Here is a 20,565-nt window from a genome sequence, read left to right on the forward strand (position 1 = left end):
TGTCGAGATAGCTAAGCTAGATACAAGGATTCACTAAAGACTTCTCTTAAGAATATCAAGAAGGCAGAATTGTCCAGGACCACCTTTACTTAAGGAACCTGTATGCACCTGTATTCTGCAAAGAGTGCCACTAGGGGGCGGCATGCACTCTTGCTCCCTCTAACCAATGACCAATGGTTGCTGATAAACTCTCATGCGGTAATGGTAGAGACCCTTGCACACCATCTTCCTTCACCCAGCTGCCATTTCCAAAGACAGGAATAGCTCTCAAGTGCTTTAACCTGTCTAGTCCTAGTGAAACCACCTCCAAAATTAAAGAAAAGTCCTCTGTTCTTCCTTCCTCATCTCCTTTTTCAGGCATCCCTATAATTTCATTTTAGAGCAGAACACAGAATCTTTTTCCTTAAAGAGAGTTTCTAGGACTTATCCCTTTCCAGAACAATCCTCCCACTAGCACACAAAATCTTTACCTCACAATTTTACACTGCACCAGAAAGTTTTACAGATTTTAAGTGGCTTCTCTTTTCCAAAATGTAGCTTGGGGGTCATAGAAACAATGGAGATTTGTGACAGTAAGAACTAGTCTTGAATTCTGATGTGATTACTTATTAGCTGTGTAGTTCATAGGAAATCCTTTCATATTCCTGAGTCTTGCTATTATTGCAATACCAGGGGTTCTGTTTTGGTTCTTCCGCTCATCATACAAAAAGCCAATCACTGAGACAACGGGTATTACTAAGAAAGAAGACTATAATCAGGTGCCACAATTGAGGAAAGGGGAGATCAGTCTCAAATCCATATCCCTGACCAAATAAAATTAGAAATTTATGTAGCAGGGAAGAAATGTAACCACATGTGGGAAAATAGGAATTAGAGAGGTGTAAGGAAGAAGAGCTGGTCAGCAGGAAGCAAGCTGTCAGTTAGGCAAACAGGACCAGTGAGAGGTCTATTGTCTCACTGTCTAGATGCAATGATCTGGCAAGCTAGCATCCCAGTTCCTTGATGCTATCTGGGAGGCCTGATGGTTGGTTGCCTGAGAAAAGAACTCCGATAAGAACTTGGATAAAACAAATGTAACTTTCTCAAGTTTTAAGACTGGGAGGATCAATTTCTGTGTTTATTCAAAAGAAAGCATAAACATCATGTTCTATGGGACAATTGGGCCAGTTTCGCTGCCTCCTTCATCTATTAAAGGAGAATGTCAATATCAACTATCTTGTACTTTAGCTGTAAGAATTAAAATAACATATATGCTAAATGTTTTGAAACTGAAACTCATACAAATGTTGTTATGATTAAGAATAATATTTCTGTTTTCTGTGTTGCTACCTTTTATAATGATAAGTTCTGGGAACACACTAGTCCTTAAAAAGATTAGTTAAGCCAAATTTAAATATTCCAGTTACATTTCTGACTCAGGTACTCTTGGCATGCTGCTGAACACCCATTCTTCTCTGCCTTATTGCTGAAAAGGCAATTCTGGATCTGTCAGATCATCTTTTCTCCATGTGACTCAGAAGTTCCCATATGCAAAGATAGATGTTGTCAGTCTAAACCCACTCAAGCCTTCCTTCTCTACTTAACATTGGTTGTTCTAGAAGAGGGCATTTAAACCTAATACTGGTACATGAGAAGTGAGGGGAGAGCTTTTAAGAGGTGTCTGAGAGATATCAGAAGATACAGCAGAAGGTCTCCTGCCTTTGTAAATACTGTGTCTTAATGTGAATGGCTCTAGGCTTCTGGTTACCCAAAGAAGCCAATCTTACAGTCAAGCTTATATAATGAGTATGACAACCAGACGGAAAGTACCCATTCCCTAATGACATCATTGAGTTGTTGATGGTACTGAACCTAAAGCTGCCCAACCTCTGTGCTTCTTGTTATGTGAGATAATGAACAAAAACAAGGGTTAAACACACTGGAATTTGATTAGGAGGTCTTGAGCTTCAAATTACAAATACAATTTCCAACTAGAATTTCTAAGACCAATACCTAATGAGGACTTGAGGCATATACATTTCTCATTTTATTTGTATTAGTGTCTGATGGCTTTTTTCTTTTCCTTAAGACCTAAAGCTCCTCTTCAAAGGTCCCTGTACAAACATAAGATGGAAAATATTAACACACCCTTTTCATGTTTCTAACTCATCTATATGGAAATTATTAATCTAAGGGATTTAGGGAGAAAATAAAGATAGAATCTAATATTTGTTGAGCATCTATGAGCCAGGCAGTCTGAAGCATGTTCATATAGATCTAGTACATTTAATCTTCACAACACTACAGAGTATACCAACTGATTTTGCAGATAAAGAGAACGAAGCTAAAAGAAATAGTGATTTGTAGAAATGGCAGTATGTGGTTGCAATGAGGTTAGCCGGACCCCAACTTTGGTTTATTTCTACTATACTATATTGCATGAAAAATCCGAGTGAGTTTAGGGTCAACTTTTGTTAAGTATATTTTGGCTTCTATCTAAGAATCAAACAGATACCCCTAGATACAAAACAAGACCACCTTAATATTTTTGTGTGGTAATTTGCCAAAATGAATCAAGATACTTAAAAATGCAGGACCAGCCTGACCAACATAGTGAAACCCCATCTCTAATAAAAACACAAAATTAGCTGGGCGTGGTGGCATGTGCCACTAATCCCAGCTACTTGGGAGGCTGAGGCAGAAGAATCACTTGAACTCAAGAAGTTTCAGTGAGCTGGGATTGCAGCACTGCACTCCAGCCTGGCAACAAGAGCAAAACCCCATCTCAACAACACAAAAAAAAGATATTCGTTGACCTAGGATTTATTTCTGAGAATTCTAAGGGAAAAAATCTAAGATCAATGCAAATATATAGATTTTTAATTTTAAAATAAAAAAACTTGCATATTTATCAGTGTTATTTATAATAAAAAAATTTTGGAAAAAATGAAATGGCCAATAGAAAAATAATTTAATAAACTATGGAACATTCAGTTTGCTACTAAGATCCTGCTTTTATGAGGAAATGCTTAATATAGTTTATATTATAGAAGTAGGTTACCAATTAGTAATATTACACCAACATTAATTTCCTAACTTTGAAACATATACCACGATTACATAAAAAGTTAACATTAGAGGAAGCTGGGTATAGAGTACATGTATTCTGTACTATCTTGAGTAACTTTTCTGTGTATGTAAAATTATTCCAAAATAAAAGTTTTTAAAAAGTAGGTTACCAAAATATGTGCATTATGGACCTGAGTTTTTTTGCAAGATATATATATATAGATATCTGTAAATATATGTTTGCACAGGAAAAATGAATAGAAGATACATATGAGATGTCAGCAACAGTGGAGAGGCACTAATGTGAAAGAGATGGACAATCTGTAATGACAAATCCCTAGTCCAGCCCCTCACAGCTGGGCAAGGGGTAGTCACGGTGGGCTTGTGAGATCAACATTCTCTAATTTCTCTGCTTGTTCTTTCACTACTTCCCATGCTGCTTACTGCTGTTGAGCTGTGCAATAAGCCTATCGTTGGTATGAGAATTTCCAAATATAAAAGTAAGTGACACGAGAAAAGCCCGGGAAGAGGTTTTCAAACCACTTTTTGCTCAGAGTGGCTCAAAGTGAAATTTGCAAGCTAAAGGGGAAATGATCGATTCTGAAGAGCCTGCCCCTGGTAAAGCGTTCCTGGTTTGTTCCCTTTCTCCTCCCAATGGAAACAGAAAGAAATTGGCTGTACTTCATAATGAGGGACCAATCACTCTTGTTCCTCTTGAGGCTTGCTGTAATAACATTAAGTATGATGAACTCTTTCCATATTCAATTCTGGTGAGTGTATGATGTGATTCCATAGGAAGTATCTTGTAATTTGGCATTAATTAATGTCAATTAATGCATGCAACTGCTAGACATTAGAATTAATTTCATTACTTTTCCTACACAGATGTTTTCCTTGCCATAGGTAATTAGGACACTGTGCTGTTCTTTTCAAGCATCTTCACTCTCTGTAACAGCTGCTGCTTAGACTAATGCAATCCCCAACCACCCAAAACCTGTGCTGATCTAGGGAGTGGAAGCTCTTTTAAAAAGCTAAGCTTCATCAGACAATCAGAGGTTTAAATACAGGCTCAAGACCTGCTAGCTTGGTAAACCAAAGTAAATCACTCCATGTCTCCAAACTCTGATCTAGAAAATGGGAATAAACAATATCCATCTTGCCAGAAGTTATCACATTTAATGACATTAGTCCTGAAATGTATTGAGGCAAGTGCCTGGTTAGGCTGTGCTCACATAACTTAGGTAGCTATAGCTGGTATTTAAGTTATCTCTCTTTAATCACCAATACTGCTCACTGTGTGTCAAGCTAACCACCTATAAAGTAGTAAGGACATTTATACCCGAAGCAGCAGCGGCTTCCTCCCTTCTATCCCTCCCTCTTTTTATTTTAGGCAAAGTCTCATTGGGCTACCCAGGCTGGAGTACGGTGGCATGCTCTCAGCTCACTGCAATCTCCGCCTCCCAGGTTCAAGCGATTCTCCTGTCTCAGCCTCCTGAGTAGCTGGGATTACAGGAGCATGCCACCACACTTGGCTAATTTTTGTATTTTTAGTAGAGATGGGGTCTCATCATGTTGGCCAGGTTGGTCTCGAACTCCTGACCTCAGGTAATCCACCTACCCCAGCCTCCCAAAGTGCTGGGGTTACAGGCATGAGCCACCACCCCTGGCCACTTCTTTCTTTTTATATTCAATTTTTGTTTGGGTTAAAGATTTTTTTTAAGTTTTTTAAAATACCATGAAAAAATATTCTCCTTGCACAATAATACAAACACAAATATTCTGCACAGGCAGCACAGGGTGTGGTAGTGGTCAGCAGACAGCACTGCAAAATAAGTAGGTCTACAAGGAGAATGTAGAAGTCATCTTTGCACCCAACACACAGGGCCAATCAGCGGGCATCTTCCTGTTGGAGTGATGGTCTAGATCCTAGCTCCATCTCCAACATGGTGGGCAACTCTGAGAAGGTCATTTACCATGCTCGGTTTTAGATTATTTCCTTACATAATGAGAGTTATTAGAGTTTTAGAAACAAAAAGGATGTTAAAAATCAGACTGTGACTTTAAGATCCAACAGATCTTTACCATAAATTATCCACTGAAACCTGTTTCCTTCCCACTGCTGTCAAAACAGAACAAAGCTCTGTGATGCTGCTGGCAAGTCCCTGTCTTTAGGGCTTCTGCTGTTTCTAAATAGCATGCTTATTCCTGGCTGACACCCTATGTTCATTCAGAGAGTTCTGCTGATTTGAGTTGCCTTTTCCTTTCCTGTTACTCGGTCCAAATACTTCCTGGCCCTTCTTCTGTGGAGTTTTTCCTGGGGCTCAGACAAACCTTTCCTTCGCCAGTATGCCTTCACTGATAACAGCAGCAGCAGCATTAACCTCCAAAATAACCAGAGCAACCTCTCCTCAGGGTCAGAAACTGTACTAAGTGGATCACATGTTTTTTCTCTCTTAAACTTTGTTAAAAATTCAGGCCAGGTGCATTGGTTTACCCTTCTAATCCCTACATTTTGGGAGGCCAAGGTGGATGGATCACTTGAGGTCAGGAGTTCGAGACCAGCCTGACCAACAGAGCAAAAAAAATATATTACAGATCTCTGGAATTCAATCCTCCATTCTATCATTCAAGAAGTATTTAGCACCAAATACTTTAATTTGCCCTAATATTGTAGAAGTTTAAGCAAAGCTAGAAACTAGGCAGGCAAGCATAAGCACTTTAAAACTCACCTATTCCCATTGTTTCCCTTTGAAAACAATTTAAATCAACTATTTAAGCAATCTGTTTAAAAGCAGAACAGATTTTAAAGCCCATATAAGCACACATAACTTATCCTTTTGTTTTTTCTATTGCTCTGTTTTGAAACTTTTATATGAAATGTTCTCAACACACACACACACACACACACACACACACATACACGTACACGTGTCAACGTACTGCTGTTCATATACACTAAATTCCTATCAAGATTCTAGTGCCCTCTGTCACATGTACCGGCTAGAAACTGAGAATGTCAAAAGTGAGATTCTAGTCTTGGCTCCAAAAATTCTGGACAGAGGACAAGACACTTCTGTGAAAATTATAAACTTACATCAAACATTCTAGCTTGGCATGATGAGTTTGTGACTTAGCACTGCTTTCTTCTATGACATTTCTTGATTTGGGACCGGTGTCACTGACTACATTTTGTATTTTATTGTTGGCCTTTGGGCATTCAGGAGGCCACGACTGCTACAGGGAAAATTCTGGGATCATAAAATTTTGCCAAGCATGAAACTAAAAACTGGGAACATGGCAGAGAAAACAGAAGCATATTACCAGGTGAGTCCAAAAAGTAACTGCGGTAATTGCCAAAAACTGTAATTACTTTTGCACCAACCTAATAATATAAATCCAGAAAGGTCACCGTCCAGTTACAACGAAGCAGGGTGAGTGTATTCTAGGAGAAGTGGAAGTGCTATGGGCTAGCTGATGAGACACAGCCAACCCTCATACCTCTGCACAGATGTTTTACTCTGTGCTGGAAACTTTTCCTGTAGCACTGAATTTATTTTACTTTGCATCACACAGAGTTGTGGACTTGTTATTCCTCCACGGCCTATATCGTTTTTTTGAGGACAGAGACTAGTTTACTATTCAATCTATGTTACAGAGGGAATTACTTTTGTCAGGGATGGGGACATTATGGAAAAGCTAAGGAAAGCCTACAAGGCTGCCTGGAATGGTGACGAGGATAACTCATCATTCCAGAAAGAAGGAGCACTGGGTAGGAGCACAGAGGCAAGAGAGAATGTGAGATATGTTTGGGGAACATGGGCTGTGTATTTTGCGAGAAAGTCCTCCTAGAAACCCACACTAACACCTAGTTTCGTTGGGTAAAGACAGAAAATTATCCACAATGTCACACTCAATCATGGAGAACTGAGAAGCATATCACATAGCTTTGCAAGTTAAGTTTACAAAGACAGTAGGGAGCAGTGGGAGAGTTAAAGAGAGACAGAAAAGAATAAAAAGAAAAAATCAAACAGGAAAGAAAGTGGAAAGGGCAGAGAAAGAAATGAAACCATTTAGCTCATGGAGGAGAAAACATAGTTTCCAGTTTCTTCTCCAAGTGTTTTATTTTTATTTTTTGAAGGGGGAGTGAGGGAAGAGGGTGTGCAAATTTACTTAGATGTGTCTACATACTATAAGATTAATTTCAGAACAGAGAGACACTGTCTCTAAGACATGTGCTACATTCAATGAACAATTCCTTAATTATTTTTATCACCCTCCATACCAGGTATCACACTTGAAACATAGGAGGTGCTCAACAAAGAACAGTATGGAAAAGTCCTCATCTCAGATAGCGGAATAAAGACAAATGACACATCTGCCTGCCCCTCCCTCGAATCCAGCCACCTGGCCTTCTCTTCTGCCTCAGCCATGCCAAGCATGCTCATATCCCATAGCCTCTGCATATACTCTTCCACTGTCTGGAATGCTCTTCCACCAGACAGACACATAGCTCTCTCCCATACTTCCATATAGACTTGGCTTAAGTACCAAAAGCCGCCTCATCCGAGACTTCTTCCTGACGGCCCTCTTTCTCTCATCACTCTCTCTTCTCCCTACTCGGTTTTTCTCATACATTTGTAGATCTACTTTTCATGCAAGTGCGTCGTGCATCTTTTATAACATTTTCCCTAACTAGAAGGTAAACTTTACAAGAGCAGATCCTGTAGTTCAGTTTCTAATCATCCCTCATTCATGCCTAGAAGAGCGTCTGATGTGGCGTAGATGCCCAACAATATTTTTTGAATGAATGAATAAAAGGTCCAGAGTGAAACAGACCTGGATTTAAATCCTAACTCTGAAACAATGGGAAAAAAAACCACTTAATCTTTGTAAGCCCCATTTTCTCATCATTAATATGAGGAAAATAAGAGTAGTGTCTACCTCCAAGGGTTGTTATAAGTAGGGCAGCTGAAAAGTACCTAGTGTGCTCACAGGAGATAAATAATAGGAATAATAATGCATGATCCTAGCATCACTGGTGCTTGAGAATTTAGAGAAAAAAGGAAGAAAATAGATGAATAAATGCCAAGGTCTTTATGATGCTACTTCAAAAAAAAAAAAAAAAAAAACAAGAATCAGAAACATTAGAAATTTTTCAACACTTGGGGATTGCCACATCTGCATGTCATATGGCTTGCTGCTACGATATTCTGAGGGTTCCCAAGGACCAAATAGATGCCTAGATCTTTGTCCTAAAGTTAAGGGCTGTGAGTGAGCAGCTTTTTGTGCACCTCTGTTCTCTCATCCTCAGCATGGAAGATAAGGGCACAGACCTTCTTGCAGGTGGGTGGGCAACTGGGAAGCAGAGGAAGTGGCCTATAATGGCTACAAAGAACCCAATCTGAAAGCTGCCCAGCTGAGCCTGTGGTTGTACTGTCACTATCAGGCTTTTCAATGATGTGCTAGGAGGCCCGTGTTATCTTATTTCATGCTTTTCTGGTTGGTTGTTAGGGTTGTCTTCAGGCTACTAAATCAGAGAGGCCACGTGGATATCACCAGTCACTGAAATCAATATGTAATATGAAACATGGGGTCAGAATAACACTGCTAGGGGAAAAAAAAGCAAAGTACTACATTCTGGCTATACTAGCTAAACCTTGATGTTTTATTTGGGAATAGAAGAGAGGTAAGAACATGTGTATGCATTTTCTCAGCATGTGAGGAAGTGGTGAGGATCTATCAGAATCTGAAGCTGACCAGAAATGGAAACTTCTAACCTCTTCCAAGCTCTACCTCGGAAACTATTAATAACTTGCCAAAAAAGGAAGATAAATGAAGACTATGAAATGCAGGGTCTAAGAATGGCAACTGTTGTGCTAACGCTGGGACTTTGGCTGAAGTGGGGGTGCCAATTTGATATTTTTTAAAGTGTATATCAATGCCAAAGGTTTTGTCTTCTCTATTCAAAAGATTTGACTTTTTGAAGTTCACTGAAGAAGAGATAGAGGTAGAAAAGAAAAATTCTCAACCTCATTCTTAATTAAATACATGCAGATTAAAACAATAAGGATATGCCTTTTTAAAATTTGCTCTCAGATGGATTATATTTAAAGTCTTCGATAATGTCCAGGATTGCTGAGGGCTTGCAAACAGACACTCTCATACTGAGAGACTATTCACTGTTGCAAATATTTCAGGAGGCAATTTGACAATATTCGCAAAAATTACAAATGTATAAACTCTCTGACCCAGGAATTTTCCCTCATGAAATTCTCTGAATGCTTACTAACCAAATAAATAATATGTGTGTGTGTGTGTGTATATATTTGCATTGTTTGAAATAGCCAGAGGCATCTAGATCTCCAAAGGTCTCTATAATTTAGTAACTACTCAATTAAATTACTAAATTTAGTAATTACTAAATTATAGTTGAATTTATAATGAGGTTCTATATATCAATTAACCATGAAGTAGCTAAATTTATATGTCCTAATATGGAAAGATTTTTAACTTGCTTTTATATTCACAAACACTAAATTTGGCACAACAATTTTTCAACAGGTTTACTTGTGTGAGTATATGTGTGTGTATACATATACATATTCATCTGTATAAGCCTAAACAATTTCTGGAGAAACACAGATATGATATATACAAATTATATGTGTTATATAGATATAATATATACACATATAATTTGTATATTTTATACATATAATATACATATAATATACATATAATTTGTAATATAGATATAATATATACAAATTATATGTGTATATATTATATCTATATATACATATACATATGTGTGTGTATATGTATAACTTCTTACATTTTGATTGTTATCACTGCTATTTTTGTTGATATGAAAGTAAATCTGTTTTCACAGTGAAAACTCCAAAATACTCTGTAGCTGAGATACTGAAGACTTTGAGAACCGAGGTCTCTATTACCTCCCTAAAGCATTTCAGCAGTGCTTACCTTATCCAGATTTTGACATACTTACTGTTCAATATGGAAACTAAGTTGGAAAGCTGGAAGATAGAAGTAGAAAACAAGATTTCCAGTTCTCACCCAAGACCAGAATTAGTGGGATGCATAGTTACATAAAGTTGTGAGTTTCTTTTATTTTATTTCAGCCTGTTAAAATGCTACTTTGAGGTTCATTTCACAGAGTTTTTGGGCAGTCATTTTCACAGATGGTTAAAGGGCCAAGGCTTGTTGTTCCCCAGTGAATGAGATTAGTCCTTGGGAAAGTTGTTATGAGGTTATTCACTCATGCAAATAAACACTGAGACCAGTAATTGTCTCCCCTGTCCCTGTCCCTGCTCGCACAAGTACAGAAACATTCTGTACCACCAGTACAGAAACATTCAGGTTACAGGTTGGGCCTTCTATTTTGGAAGTAAAAGGAAGACGCCATAATGGCCAAAGATGGTATTGCAGGTTCTCTTACAGATGACCGTAACATACAACTATACACCCATGTGTAATTGTCATGTGAAAAATTTTGATAGCTGTTATTTTCCTCCAAAATCAAATATGCATAAAACGTGGCACCCAATTTCAGAGAGTTATTAAGTCTCTTGCACTCATCTCTTAGTGCTACAGGACTCCACTGACCCAGTGGTTAAAGATCCTTCTTTCAGTAGGTATACCTAAACAGTGAAACACTAATATATTTATTAATTCAATAACTATTAAATGTTTCATCTGGGGGTGGTAGTTCATGTCTATAATCCCAGCAATTTGGGAGGTCAAAGCAGGAGGATCACTTGAGCCCAGGAGTTCAAGACCAGCCTGGGCAACATGGTGAGATCTCATCACTACTCAAAAAGTAAAATAAAATAAAAATAAATGTTTTGGGCTCTGAGCTCTCTTTTGGACATAGAACCGAGATTAAATAAGATAAAACTAGCCAGACACGGTGGCACATGTCTGTAACCCCAGCTACTCAGGCGGCTGAGGCAGGAGAATCACTTGAACCCGGGAGGTGGTGGTTGCCATAAGCTGAGATCACACCATTGCCCTCCAGCCTGGGCAACAAGAGTGAAACTTCATCTCAAAAAAAAAAAAAAAAAGATACAATTTTTCACACAGCTTTCAACCCAACAGTTTGGTCAACAATTTCTCTTTAACTATATGGATTACACACACACATACACAAAGGCACCTTAGGCAAATCGATAGAATACAGGTTTCCTTTTTGGTATTTTAATGTACTGGGCTCCAACCATGCACACACATACCCACACACACACAAATGAATACTTAATAAAATATTTGCTTCCTGATTGAGGACCTGTCAATTTGTCATCTTTGAACTCAGAGGCTAATAATAAATGTCACATCCAAATAAATATGTTCAAAAATGTCCAATATTACATCCTGTGATTGATTGTAATTGAGCATGCTCTTTTCATCGCACCTCCCAAGGCAAAAAGCAATACAAGAAGGAATAACATCCTTGTCACAGATGTAAACTATAAGATATCCACATATTAGAGGATAGTTGGTAAGAAACGTCAGTGCCAATCATAGACTCTCACAGAAAAAAGCTTTCTTGAGGATCTAAGGTAAAGTACTAGTTTATATAAATAAGCCCACATTCCCACACAGACACTTGCCATTTGGGGAGCAAAGTTTCAGAATCTGTGCCAAGGATCCCATCAGCAATCTGAGAAAGCCTGTGGACCCATTTTTTCAGAATGTTTTTAATGCATAAAATAAATTAACCAGAACAAAAAAAAACCCTAATTCAATTATATTTAGTTATTAAAAGATTAAAAAATAAATATATAATACCCTTATAGGGACTTTTAAAATTAATATATTACATAACAAGATCTATTGGCAGGTCTGATTACTACTATAATTTTGAGGAAAGAATCAGCATAAATAATATTTTCTGATATAATGACTATATTATGATATAAAATGTGTAATTTCTATTGCGACAAAGTCGCTCATATTGTTACTACTACTCCAGTTTATTTCTAACACCTATAATTGAAAGTAATCTTGTAAGTTACAAGGTTTGTAAAAATAAAGATATAATATTTTGTCTCATGTAAAAAACTAAAGCTTTCCAGAGCTTACCTCCCCTCACATATGGGGACTTCATTGGAAACAGAAATTAAGTGTAACATGTAATCTACGGACATCTGAAATGAGACCAAGACTAAATTTTGAGTAAGAAACCCATGGAAGGATTCACAACAAACTCCATAGGGAAGAGCCCAGCTGGCAAGTGTGTCAAATGTCTCAGTGCCTTGACTACAAAATATGTCAACACACTAAAATCAGAAAATAATTTCTTTTTCAAAGTCAAAAACATGATGGCCGGGTGCGGTGGCACACACCTGTAATCCCAGCACTTTAGGAGGCTGAGGTGGGTGGGTCACTTGAGGTCAGGAGTTTGAGATCAGTCTGACCAACATGGTGAAACACCAGCTCTACCAAAAATAGAAAAATTAGCCGGACGTGGTGGGAGACACCTGTAATCCTAGCTACTGGGGAGGCTGAGGCAGGAGAATTGCTTGAACCCGGAAAGCAGAGGTTGCAGTGAGCTGAGATCGCACCACTGCACTCCATGCTGGGCAACAGAGCGAGACTTCATTTCAAAAAACAAAACAAAACAAAAAAACATTATATTATTCTAGAGTATATCTGGCATATACTCTACAAGGTGTACAACCTAGAATAAAAACAATGGGCTCATATATGTAAACAATAATGAATGGGGCCAGGTGCAGTGGCACACCCCTGTAATGCCAGTGCTTTGGGAGGCCAAGGAGGGTAGATTGCCTGAGGTCAGGAGTTCCAGAGCAGTCTGGCCAACATAAAGAAATACTGTCTCTACTAAAAATACAAAAAAAATCAGCTGGGCATGGTGGCGGGCACCTGTAATCCCAGCTATTAGGGAGGCTGAGGAAGGAGAATCATTTGAACTTGGGAGGCGGAGGTTGCAGTGAGCTGAGATCAAGCCATTGCATTCCAGCCTAGGCAACAAGAGCACGACTCCATCTTTAAAAAAAAAAAAAAAAAAAAAAAAAAAAAAGCAATAATGAATGGAGAATAAAAAGAGGATCTCAATTAGGAAATGAGAAGAAAAATGCCAGGAGGAGTGCCTCACGCCTGTAATCCCAGCACTTTGGGAGGCAGAGGCAAGCGGATCACTTGAGGTCAGGAGTTTGAGACCATCCTGACCAACATGGAAAAACCCCACCTCTACCAAAAATACAAAAATTAGCCTGGTGTGGTAGAGCATGCCTGGAGTCCCAGCTCCTCAGGAGGCTGAGTCAGGAGGATCACTTGAACCTGGGAGCAGAGGTTGCAGTGAGTGGAGACAGTGCCACTACACTCCAGACTGGGTGACAGAGTGAGTCTCTGTCCCAAAAAAAACAAAAAAAAGGAAATAAGAGGTAACACAGAGCTATGAAATTCTCAGTGCAGCTGATGAGACTGTAGCCTGATTTTAATTAGTATACTACCAAATTTTGCCAGCTACATTTGCTAACACCCTGCTACCCTGACTTCTCTATGCTATTTCCTTCCATCTTCCTCCTCCCTGTTTTTTTGTTTTTGTTTTTGTTTTTTAAACTGGAAACTTGGCTCCTGAGACAATCTCTCTCTCTTTTCTTTTAATGCTGTGACAGGACAGGTGTTATGCTTAGACCCTCTCTATCAACTGATCAACTGGTAGGTTGGTTTTTTTGGTGTTTTTTTTTTTTTCCCAGTTTTATTTTGACAGGGCTAACTTTTCAAATTAAATCCCTTTATTGAATTTTCACCCTTGGATAGTTTCTGAAGATGCTGCCTTTGCAAAAAAAAGTAAAGTAAAATAAATAAAATTAGAACTGATATATTTCATGCCTTGTGAAAGCTGAGCCTGAGATGACAGTTTGGCATTATCAACCGCTGTGCCTTCAGGGAGCACAGGAATAATATTGGGTGTTAAGGAAATGTGCAGATCACGGAGAGTAATGGCCTCATTGTTTTTAGGACACAGGGTTATGTGCACTGGATGCCAGAAGCCAGAAAACAGCAGCATGCCCAAAACCTTGAAAATGAAAGCAATCCAGATGCTACCAATTCCATCCAGAGCTTCCTCAACTAGGGGTGCAATCATGGGAAACAGACCCTCAATCGCTTTCACTAATTTTCTGTTGTGGAACTTTGCTAGTCAAAGCATGTTTCACAGACCAGCAGCACAGACCAGGACATCATCTGGGAGCCTGTTAGAAATGCAGACCCTCATGGCCAGGCGCGGTGGCTCAAGCCTGTAATCCCAGCACCTTGGGAGGCCGAGGCGGGTGGATCATGAGGTCAAGAGATCGAGACCATCCTGGTCAACATGGTGAAACCCCGTCTCTACTAAAAATACAAAAAAATTAGCTGGGCATGGTGGTGTGTGCCTGTAATCCCAGCTACTCAGGAGGCTGAGGTAGGAGAATTGCCTGAACCTAGGAGGCGGAGGTTGTGGTGAGCTGAGATCGTGCCATTGCACTCCAGCCTGGGTAACAAGAGTGATACTCCGTCTCAAAAAAAAAAAAAAAGAAATGCAGACCCTCAGGCCCCTACTGAATCACAATCCAGATCTTAACCAGGTCCTGAGGTGGGCAGTATACATGCTAAGGTTTAAGATTCAAGGCTCTAGTATTTTCAGATAACCTGGTAAGTGAGGTGAGGTAGCCAACTGGTAACCTTGGCAACTGGTCAGCTAAGTATGCAGCCATTCGACATGTTTGGTGAGCTCTCTGTACATGCAGATGCTGTGGCATGTGCTGGAGATATAATGTTTCTGTTTTGAGATGGGATCTCACTAGGTTGCCCAGGCTGGAGTGAAGTTGCTATTCACAGGTATGTTCATAGTGCACTATGTCCTTGGACTCCTGGGCTCCAGTGATCTCCCTGTCTCAGCCTCATGAGTAGCTGGAACTACACATGTGTGCTGCCATGCCTGGCTCTGGAGATACAATACTGAACATGATACACATGGTCCCTGCTCTCATAAAACTTACAGACTGGTGGGGAGAAACAGTTGTGATCAAACAATCATGGAAATAGAAAGTATAATTTCAAACAGAAAAGAATGTGATTTAAAAACAGAGTTGTATAAAAGCAAGCAAAATAAGAGCATTTAGATGAGTTTAGAAAGGCTTTCCTAAGAAATAGGTGATTAACCTGAGGTCAGGACCATCCACAGTAATCAATTATGTGCGATTCGTCAGGGTACAGGTAAGAGAGAATGATATTCCAGTAGAGAAACAACATGTGTCAAGGCTTTATGGCAAGACAGACTCCTGTATGTTCCAAGAATTGAAAGCATGCCTAAAGGTCTGCCAGCAAGGAGTGAGGAGAGGGCAGAGTGAGATTAGGCTGAGGAAATGGGCAGGCACAGGTTATGCTGGAGCTTTAGGGCAAGATGAGAACTTAGCTCCTCATCATCAAAGCAACGGGAAGTAAGCAAGACTTACTTTTCCCTTAAAAAAATATTGATCTCTGTTACGTAGCAAGAACTGAAACTTGGAATCCAAGATAACATCGTCTGGTCCAAGGAAATGAAGAAGTCACCACCAGAGTGAGCCCCCAGAGGAGGTGGGAAAGCAGCTCTGACCTGTTAAGCTCATTCTGTGACAGGCACAGTGCTGGGCATGTTGCATGTGACAAGCTTTGCCTGGGTTACAGAGAAGGATGGCCAGCCTTGCCCCCGACCTGTACCCACATGGACTCTGTCAAAAAATAGATTCACTCCCGCAGAAGGGAAACAAAATCTTTAGAGGTAAGAAAGCTTAGGAGACATGCATAGCCATGAAAAACTTGTGGGTTTGGGGGAGTTTGGGTTGTAGGGGTGACCCACTTTGTTTGGCTGTAAGCTGGTAAAGTACAGGATCTTCTGCCTTTGTGTTCAGAAGAGCCAAAGACTGGTTGACAGGCACAAATGGCAGCAACTAGGATGCTTGTGAATTGTGAGAGATATTTTAGAAACTGGGAATGTCTTGGAAATGAGATTATCGCTCTCTGGGCCAGCACAAGGCAGCCTACAACAGCCTCATTGCTCAGTGGTCATTGTGGATAGTCCATTCTCTTCCTCTCCTCCCTGTCTCAGTCCCCTTTCTTTCTCCCTGTCTTTTCTCTTCTCATTCTCTTCTATGTACAGTTTCCCCTTTTGCTCATTTTCTTTTACCCCTCTCACCTGGAGCGCTCTATCCTAGGCCTAGCAGTATCCCCGCAAATGATTAGCCCTTCTGAGGATCCTCTGTACCAGAGAAGGGGAAGGAAACATCCATTACAGCGTTCAACAGTTTGACAGGTCATGCACTGTGTGAAGTATGTTATATGCATTGGTTTCTTGAATTCCCACCTGGACGGGCCTTGTGAGATAGACATCACTCTCGTCTATTTATTTACCATATGAGCTTAGGTATATTATTACTTAAGCTTTCTACACCTTTGTTTCTCCATATGGGAAATGAGAGTAACAATCTACAACGTTGTCATGAGGCCATGAAGTGTCGTCCTGTCCTTCAATGTAGCATACCCATCCAGAGTTGAGGAGAACTACTGAAGGAGGGCAATGCACTCAACTGTCTCCCCTCCTGCTGCTTCTGATGGGGACCCAGAAAATTTCTCTCTTTGTTTTATTCTTTCCAAGTGTTTTGTGAGTCTCCAAACCAGAGAGTGAGGCACAGCCTGGATGATGTCTGACAAAATAAGGAGACTGAAGAAACAACTCAACACAAAACAGGAGCTGCATCAACAACAACAAAACACTTTAGGAAGCAGGAGTTTGGAGATTTTCTCTTTACCTGGAAAGACACTTTGATTGAATGAGAGGGCTGTGCGAGTGTTGCCACTATCCAAATAGACACATTTCTAGATAATCTATATATTTATAAATTTAAATATATATACATATATATATATTTATGAAAAACTATTAAGACTATTTCACATCACTGAAGACAAGCCTTCATGCCAAATCACATGATTATTGCCACTGTGCCATTCATTGTGCCTGTGGGCCTATCCTTAGCTCTTCTGAACAGAAGACACCTGCACCTTACTAGCTTAGAGTCAAAAGCAGCAGGTCACCCCTGCAATCCCAAATCCCCAGAAAGCACATATCCACCATTACTATGCATACATCATGAGATTATTACACAGAGTCCGTTCATGACAGATTCATAGAACTAATAGCACTAAGAACATTGCAGCAAAATTGATTTACTTACGACCATCCACAGTTCTGGCCTCAAGATGCACAAGGTCTGGTTCTTTGTTTGACCCCATCACAGACCTAAGAAAGAGAAACGTGAAAAGAAACATCCACATTAATGACTTCACCTGTCCCTTAGAAGAACCCGGCAGAGCCCCCAGACTTTTAATATCCAGAGGCATCTAAACTCACAGTGCTTCGAATATATCTACTCTATTTATATATACAGCCCGACAGCAAAATTTCCACCTCAACTAAAAACGGTAATGAAAATGTCACTTGATGAAAGCCAGGCTGCACTCTAGCAAGGATGTTGTGTGCTATTAGCTGAGACTTGCAAACAGGCCGGACACATGTTCTGTGTGTACTCTTGCATCAACCCCAGTGACAGTGTATTAAACCTTCAAAACTTATTAGGCAGATGCCAGGCATGCTTCTTTAGTTGGGTGACTTGAACAGTGATTTACATAGCTCACTAATCTAATTAATTTTTTCATTTGAAACTTGCACCTACTACTGCCCTATGAACAAATCCCATGACTCAATCAATGTAGCAGCAGTTACAGCCGAGTGACCATTCTCTGCATTGTCAAATCAGTGTAAAGAGAAATATATAGATGCACCTCACTTTCTGATATATGCCTGAAACCATATGTATAAGCAAAATCAACGCCTATTTAAAATGCCTTAGAGATACATTATTTTGTGTAATCTTGCAGTGAGCTCTATTAAATAGAAAATTATTATTATTCTGTAACGTAAATAATACAGCAATCACACTGTAGGATTTTTATACAAGATTAATTAAACTTGGGAACATCCAGACTTTTTGAAAAAAAATCAGGCTTTACAGAACTTCCATTTCTACACAGAAAACAGGCTTTGCAGAAATTCCATTTCTAGATAGAAAACAGTGAAATGCCTCCAAATTGATACCTCTGCCTGCCCGTCACCACTTAGCCCAGCCACTCAATCCAGGTTAGAAAATGCAGATGTTAAAAGTACTCATCCCTCCAGGGCCTAGTGTGGTATCCACCACGCTACACAGACTGGGTCCACGTCACTTTTGCTGGCCCATCGCCTGCCACACTGAAAAATGTTGCCGTTCTCGGAAAGTGCCACATTCATTTCCTCACCCCTCTGTGAGCCTCTGTAAGCTTCTGTTTTCAGTTTGAGATACTCTTCTCTGGCTTCACCTAACCCTCTGAATCGTAGTTTAAGACACAACTGAAAAGTCACTTCCTCTGTTAAACATGTCTCATTTACGACAGGGAAAGCCTTTTCCTCCTATCAGCAAGTGTTTGTTATAAATCCTGTAAGATCCTTATTAGAGTTTGTTATGAATAATTTTTTTTGGCCAAGTGCCTGGCTCATGCCTGTAATCCCGGCACTTTGGGAGGCCAAGATGGCCGGATCACAAGGTCAGGAGTTCAAGACCAGCCTGGCCAATATGGTGAAACCTAATCTCTGCTAAAAATACAAAAATTAGTCGAGTGTGGTGGCAGGGGTTTGTAGTCCCAGCTACTCAGGAGACTGAGGCAGGATAATTGCTTGAACCCAGGAGGCGGAGGTTACAGTAAGACAGCAGCATGCCACTGCACTCCAGCCTGGGAGACAGAGCAAGACTATGTCTAAAAAAAAAAAAATTATTTTTGTTTTTTTCCAATGTGAAGGCATACCCTTCCATTAACACACACACACAAATGCAAAAGATACACACACACAGATACCCAATAAAGGTACTGGAGGTTCTTCTCTTTATACACTTTATATTCATAGGTATAGTTCCTGGTATATAATAGAGAGTCAAATGAGAAATGAAAGAATAAAGGAATGAAGAAAGGATTAAAACAAAAGAAAAAAGTTAGGAGGAAGGGCAGGGAGGACTAGAGAAGAGAGGTAAAGAGAAAGAAAGCGAAAGAGCTAGAAAGGTCTGGATTTTCTGAAGTTAATCATTAATCATTGTCCTGGGGACATTCCCAGAACTCTACTTAAACTCATTTTCCCAACTCAAAGAATCTGAGGGCTAGCTAACTTAATTGCTCTTCATCTGGAGAAAAGAAGTCTCCTTAAGGCCCTGTTACTGCTGTCAGTAAGTTTTCCCTGATTGATACAGGGCCTGAAATTCAGAGCCTAAGCTTGGAACATTAAATCCTACTTTCTTCTTCCCCCAGGAAGCAGGTATTTCCTAATAAGGGTTTCATAATTTCCCTCATATAGACATGGGACAGGCATTTGGACGTTTTCATCACTGGAATCTTCTTGAATCCAAGCAGCAACTAATACTGTACCAACTAGTAGGCTATGGGTAGTGACTCTTCCCACACTGAGGCATTAACTGGATCCGCACGTGGTGACTTCTGACAAGACCACAGTCATGAGCATTAAAACAGAAAATGAGGCCAGGTATGGTGGCTCACGCCTGTAATCCCAGCACTTTGGGAGGCTGAGGTGGGCAGATCACAAGGTCAAGAGTTTGAGACGCATCTGACCAACATAGTGAAACCCCATCTCTACTTAAAAAAAAAAAAAAAAAAAAATTAGGCCGGGTGCGGTGGCTCAAGTCTGTAATCCCAGCACTTTGGGAGGCCGAGGCGGGTGGATCACGAGGTCGAGAGATCAAGACCATCCTGGTCAACATGGTGAATCCCCGTCTCTACTGAAAATACAAAAAACTAGCTGGGCGTGGTGGCACGTGCCTGTAATCCCAGCTACTTAGGAGGCTGAGGCAGGAGAATTGCCTGAGCCCAGGAGGCGGAGGTTGCGGTGAGCCGAAATCGCGCCATTGCACTCCAGCCTGAGTAACAAGAGCAAAACTCTGTCTCAAAAAAATAAAAAATTAGCCAGGTGTGGTGATGTGTGCCTGTAATCCCAGGTACTCAGGAGGCTGAGGCAGGAACATTGCGTGAACCCGGCAGGCGGAGGTTGCAGTGAGCTCAGATTTCTCCATTGCACTCCAGCCTGGGCAATAGTGCAAGAATCTGTCTCAAAAAAAAAAAAAAGAAAAAGAAAAAAAAGAAAAGAAAAGAAAAGTAAATGGACTGCTTGAAAAGCCTCCATGCAGAAAGCTCAGCAGTTAACTGTTTTAGTTCAAAACGGACAGTTACATGTTGTTCAACTGTCCATCTTACTATAAGTCTCATCCTTGAAATGACTACCACCATTTATTCTCAGGAGAAGCCTGGCATCCCGGAAACACAAGGTTAAAAACTAGCATGCAAGCCTATCTCCTTGGCTTATGGCTAGTGTCAATGGGAGGTGAAATAATTACCCTGGATTCAGTGTAGTTTTCC

General features: G+C 40.1%; 1 protein-coding gene across 7 annotated transcripts in view; it reads right to left on the reverse strand.

Annotated features, from left to right (window-relative positions):
• Window positions 1–20,565, reverse strand: part of SORCS1 (sortilin related VPS10 domain containing receptor 1) — a 598,052-nt gene that overhangs the window by 149,283 nt on the left and 428,204 nt on the right. For all 7 annotated transcript variants that reach the window (XM_074382853.1, XM_039465320.2, XM_039465322.2 and 4 more), the window contains exon 6: window positions 17,289–17,353. In XM_074382853.1, coding sequence (XP_074238954.1) covers window positions 17,289–17,353 — 65 coding nt within the window. The remainder of the gene's footprint in view (window positions 1–17,288; window positions 17,354–20,565) is intronic.

Source organism: Saimiri boliviensis, chromosome 12 (assembly GCF_048565385.1).
Source record: "Saimiri boliviensis isolate mSaiBol1 chromosome 12, mSaiBol1.pri, whole genome shotgun sequence".
Taxonomy (NCBI): domain Eukaryota; kingdom Metazoa; phylum Chordata; class Mammalia; order Primates; family Cebidae; genus Saimiri; species Saimiri boliviensis.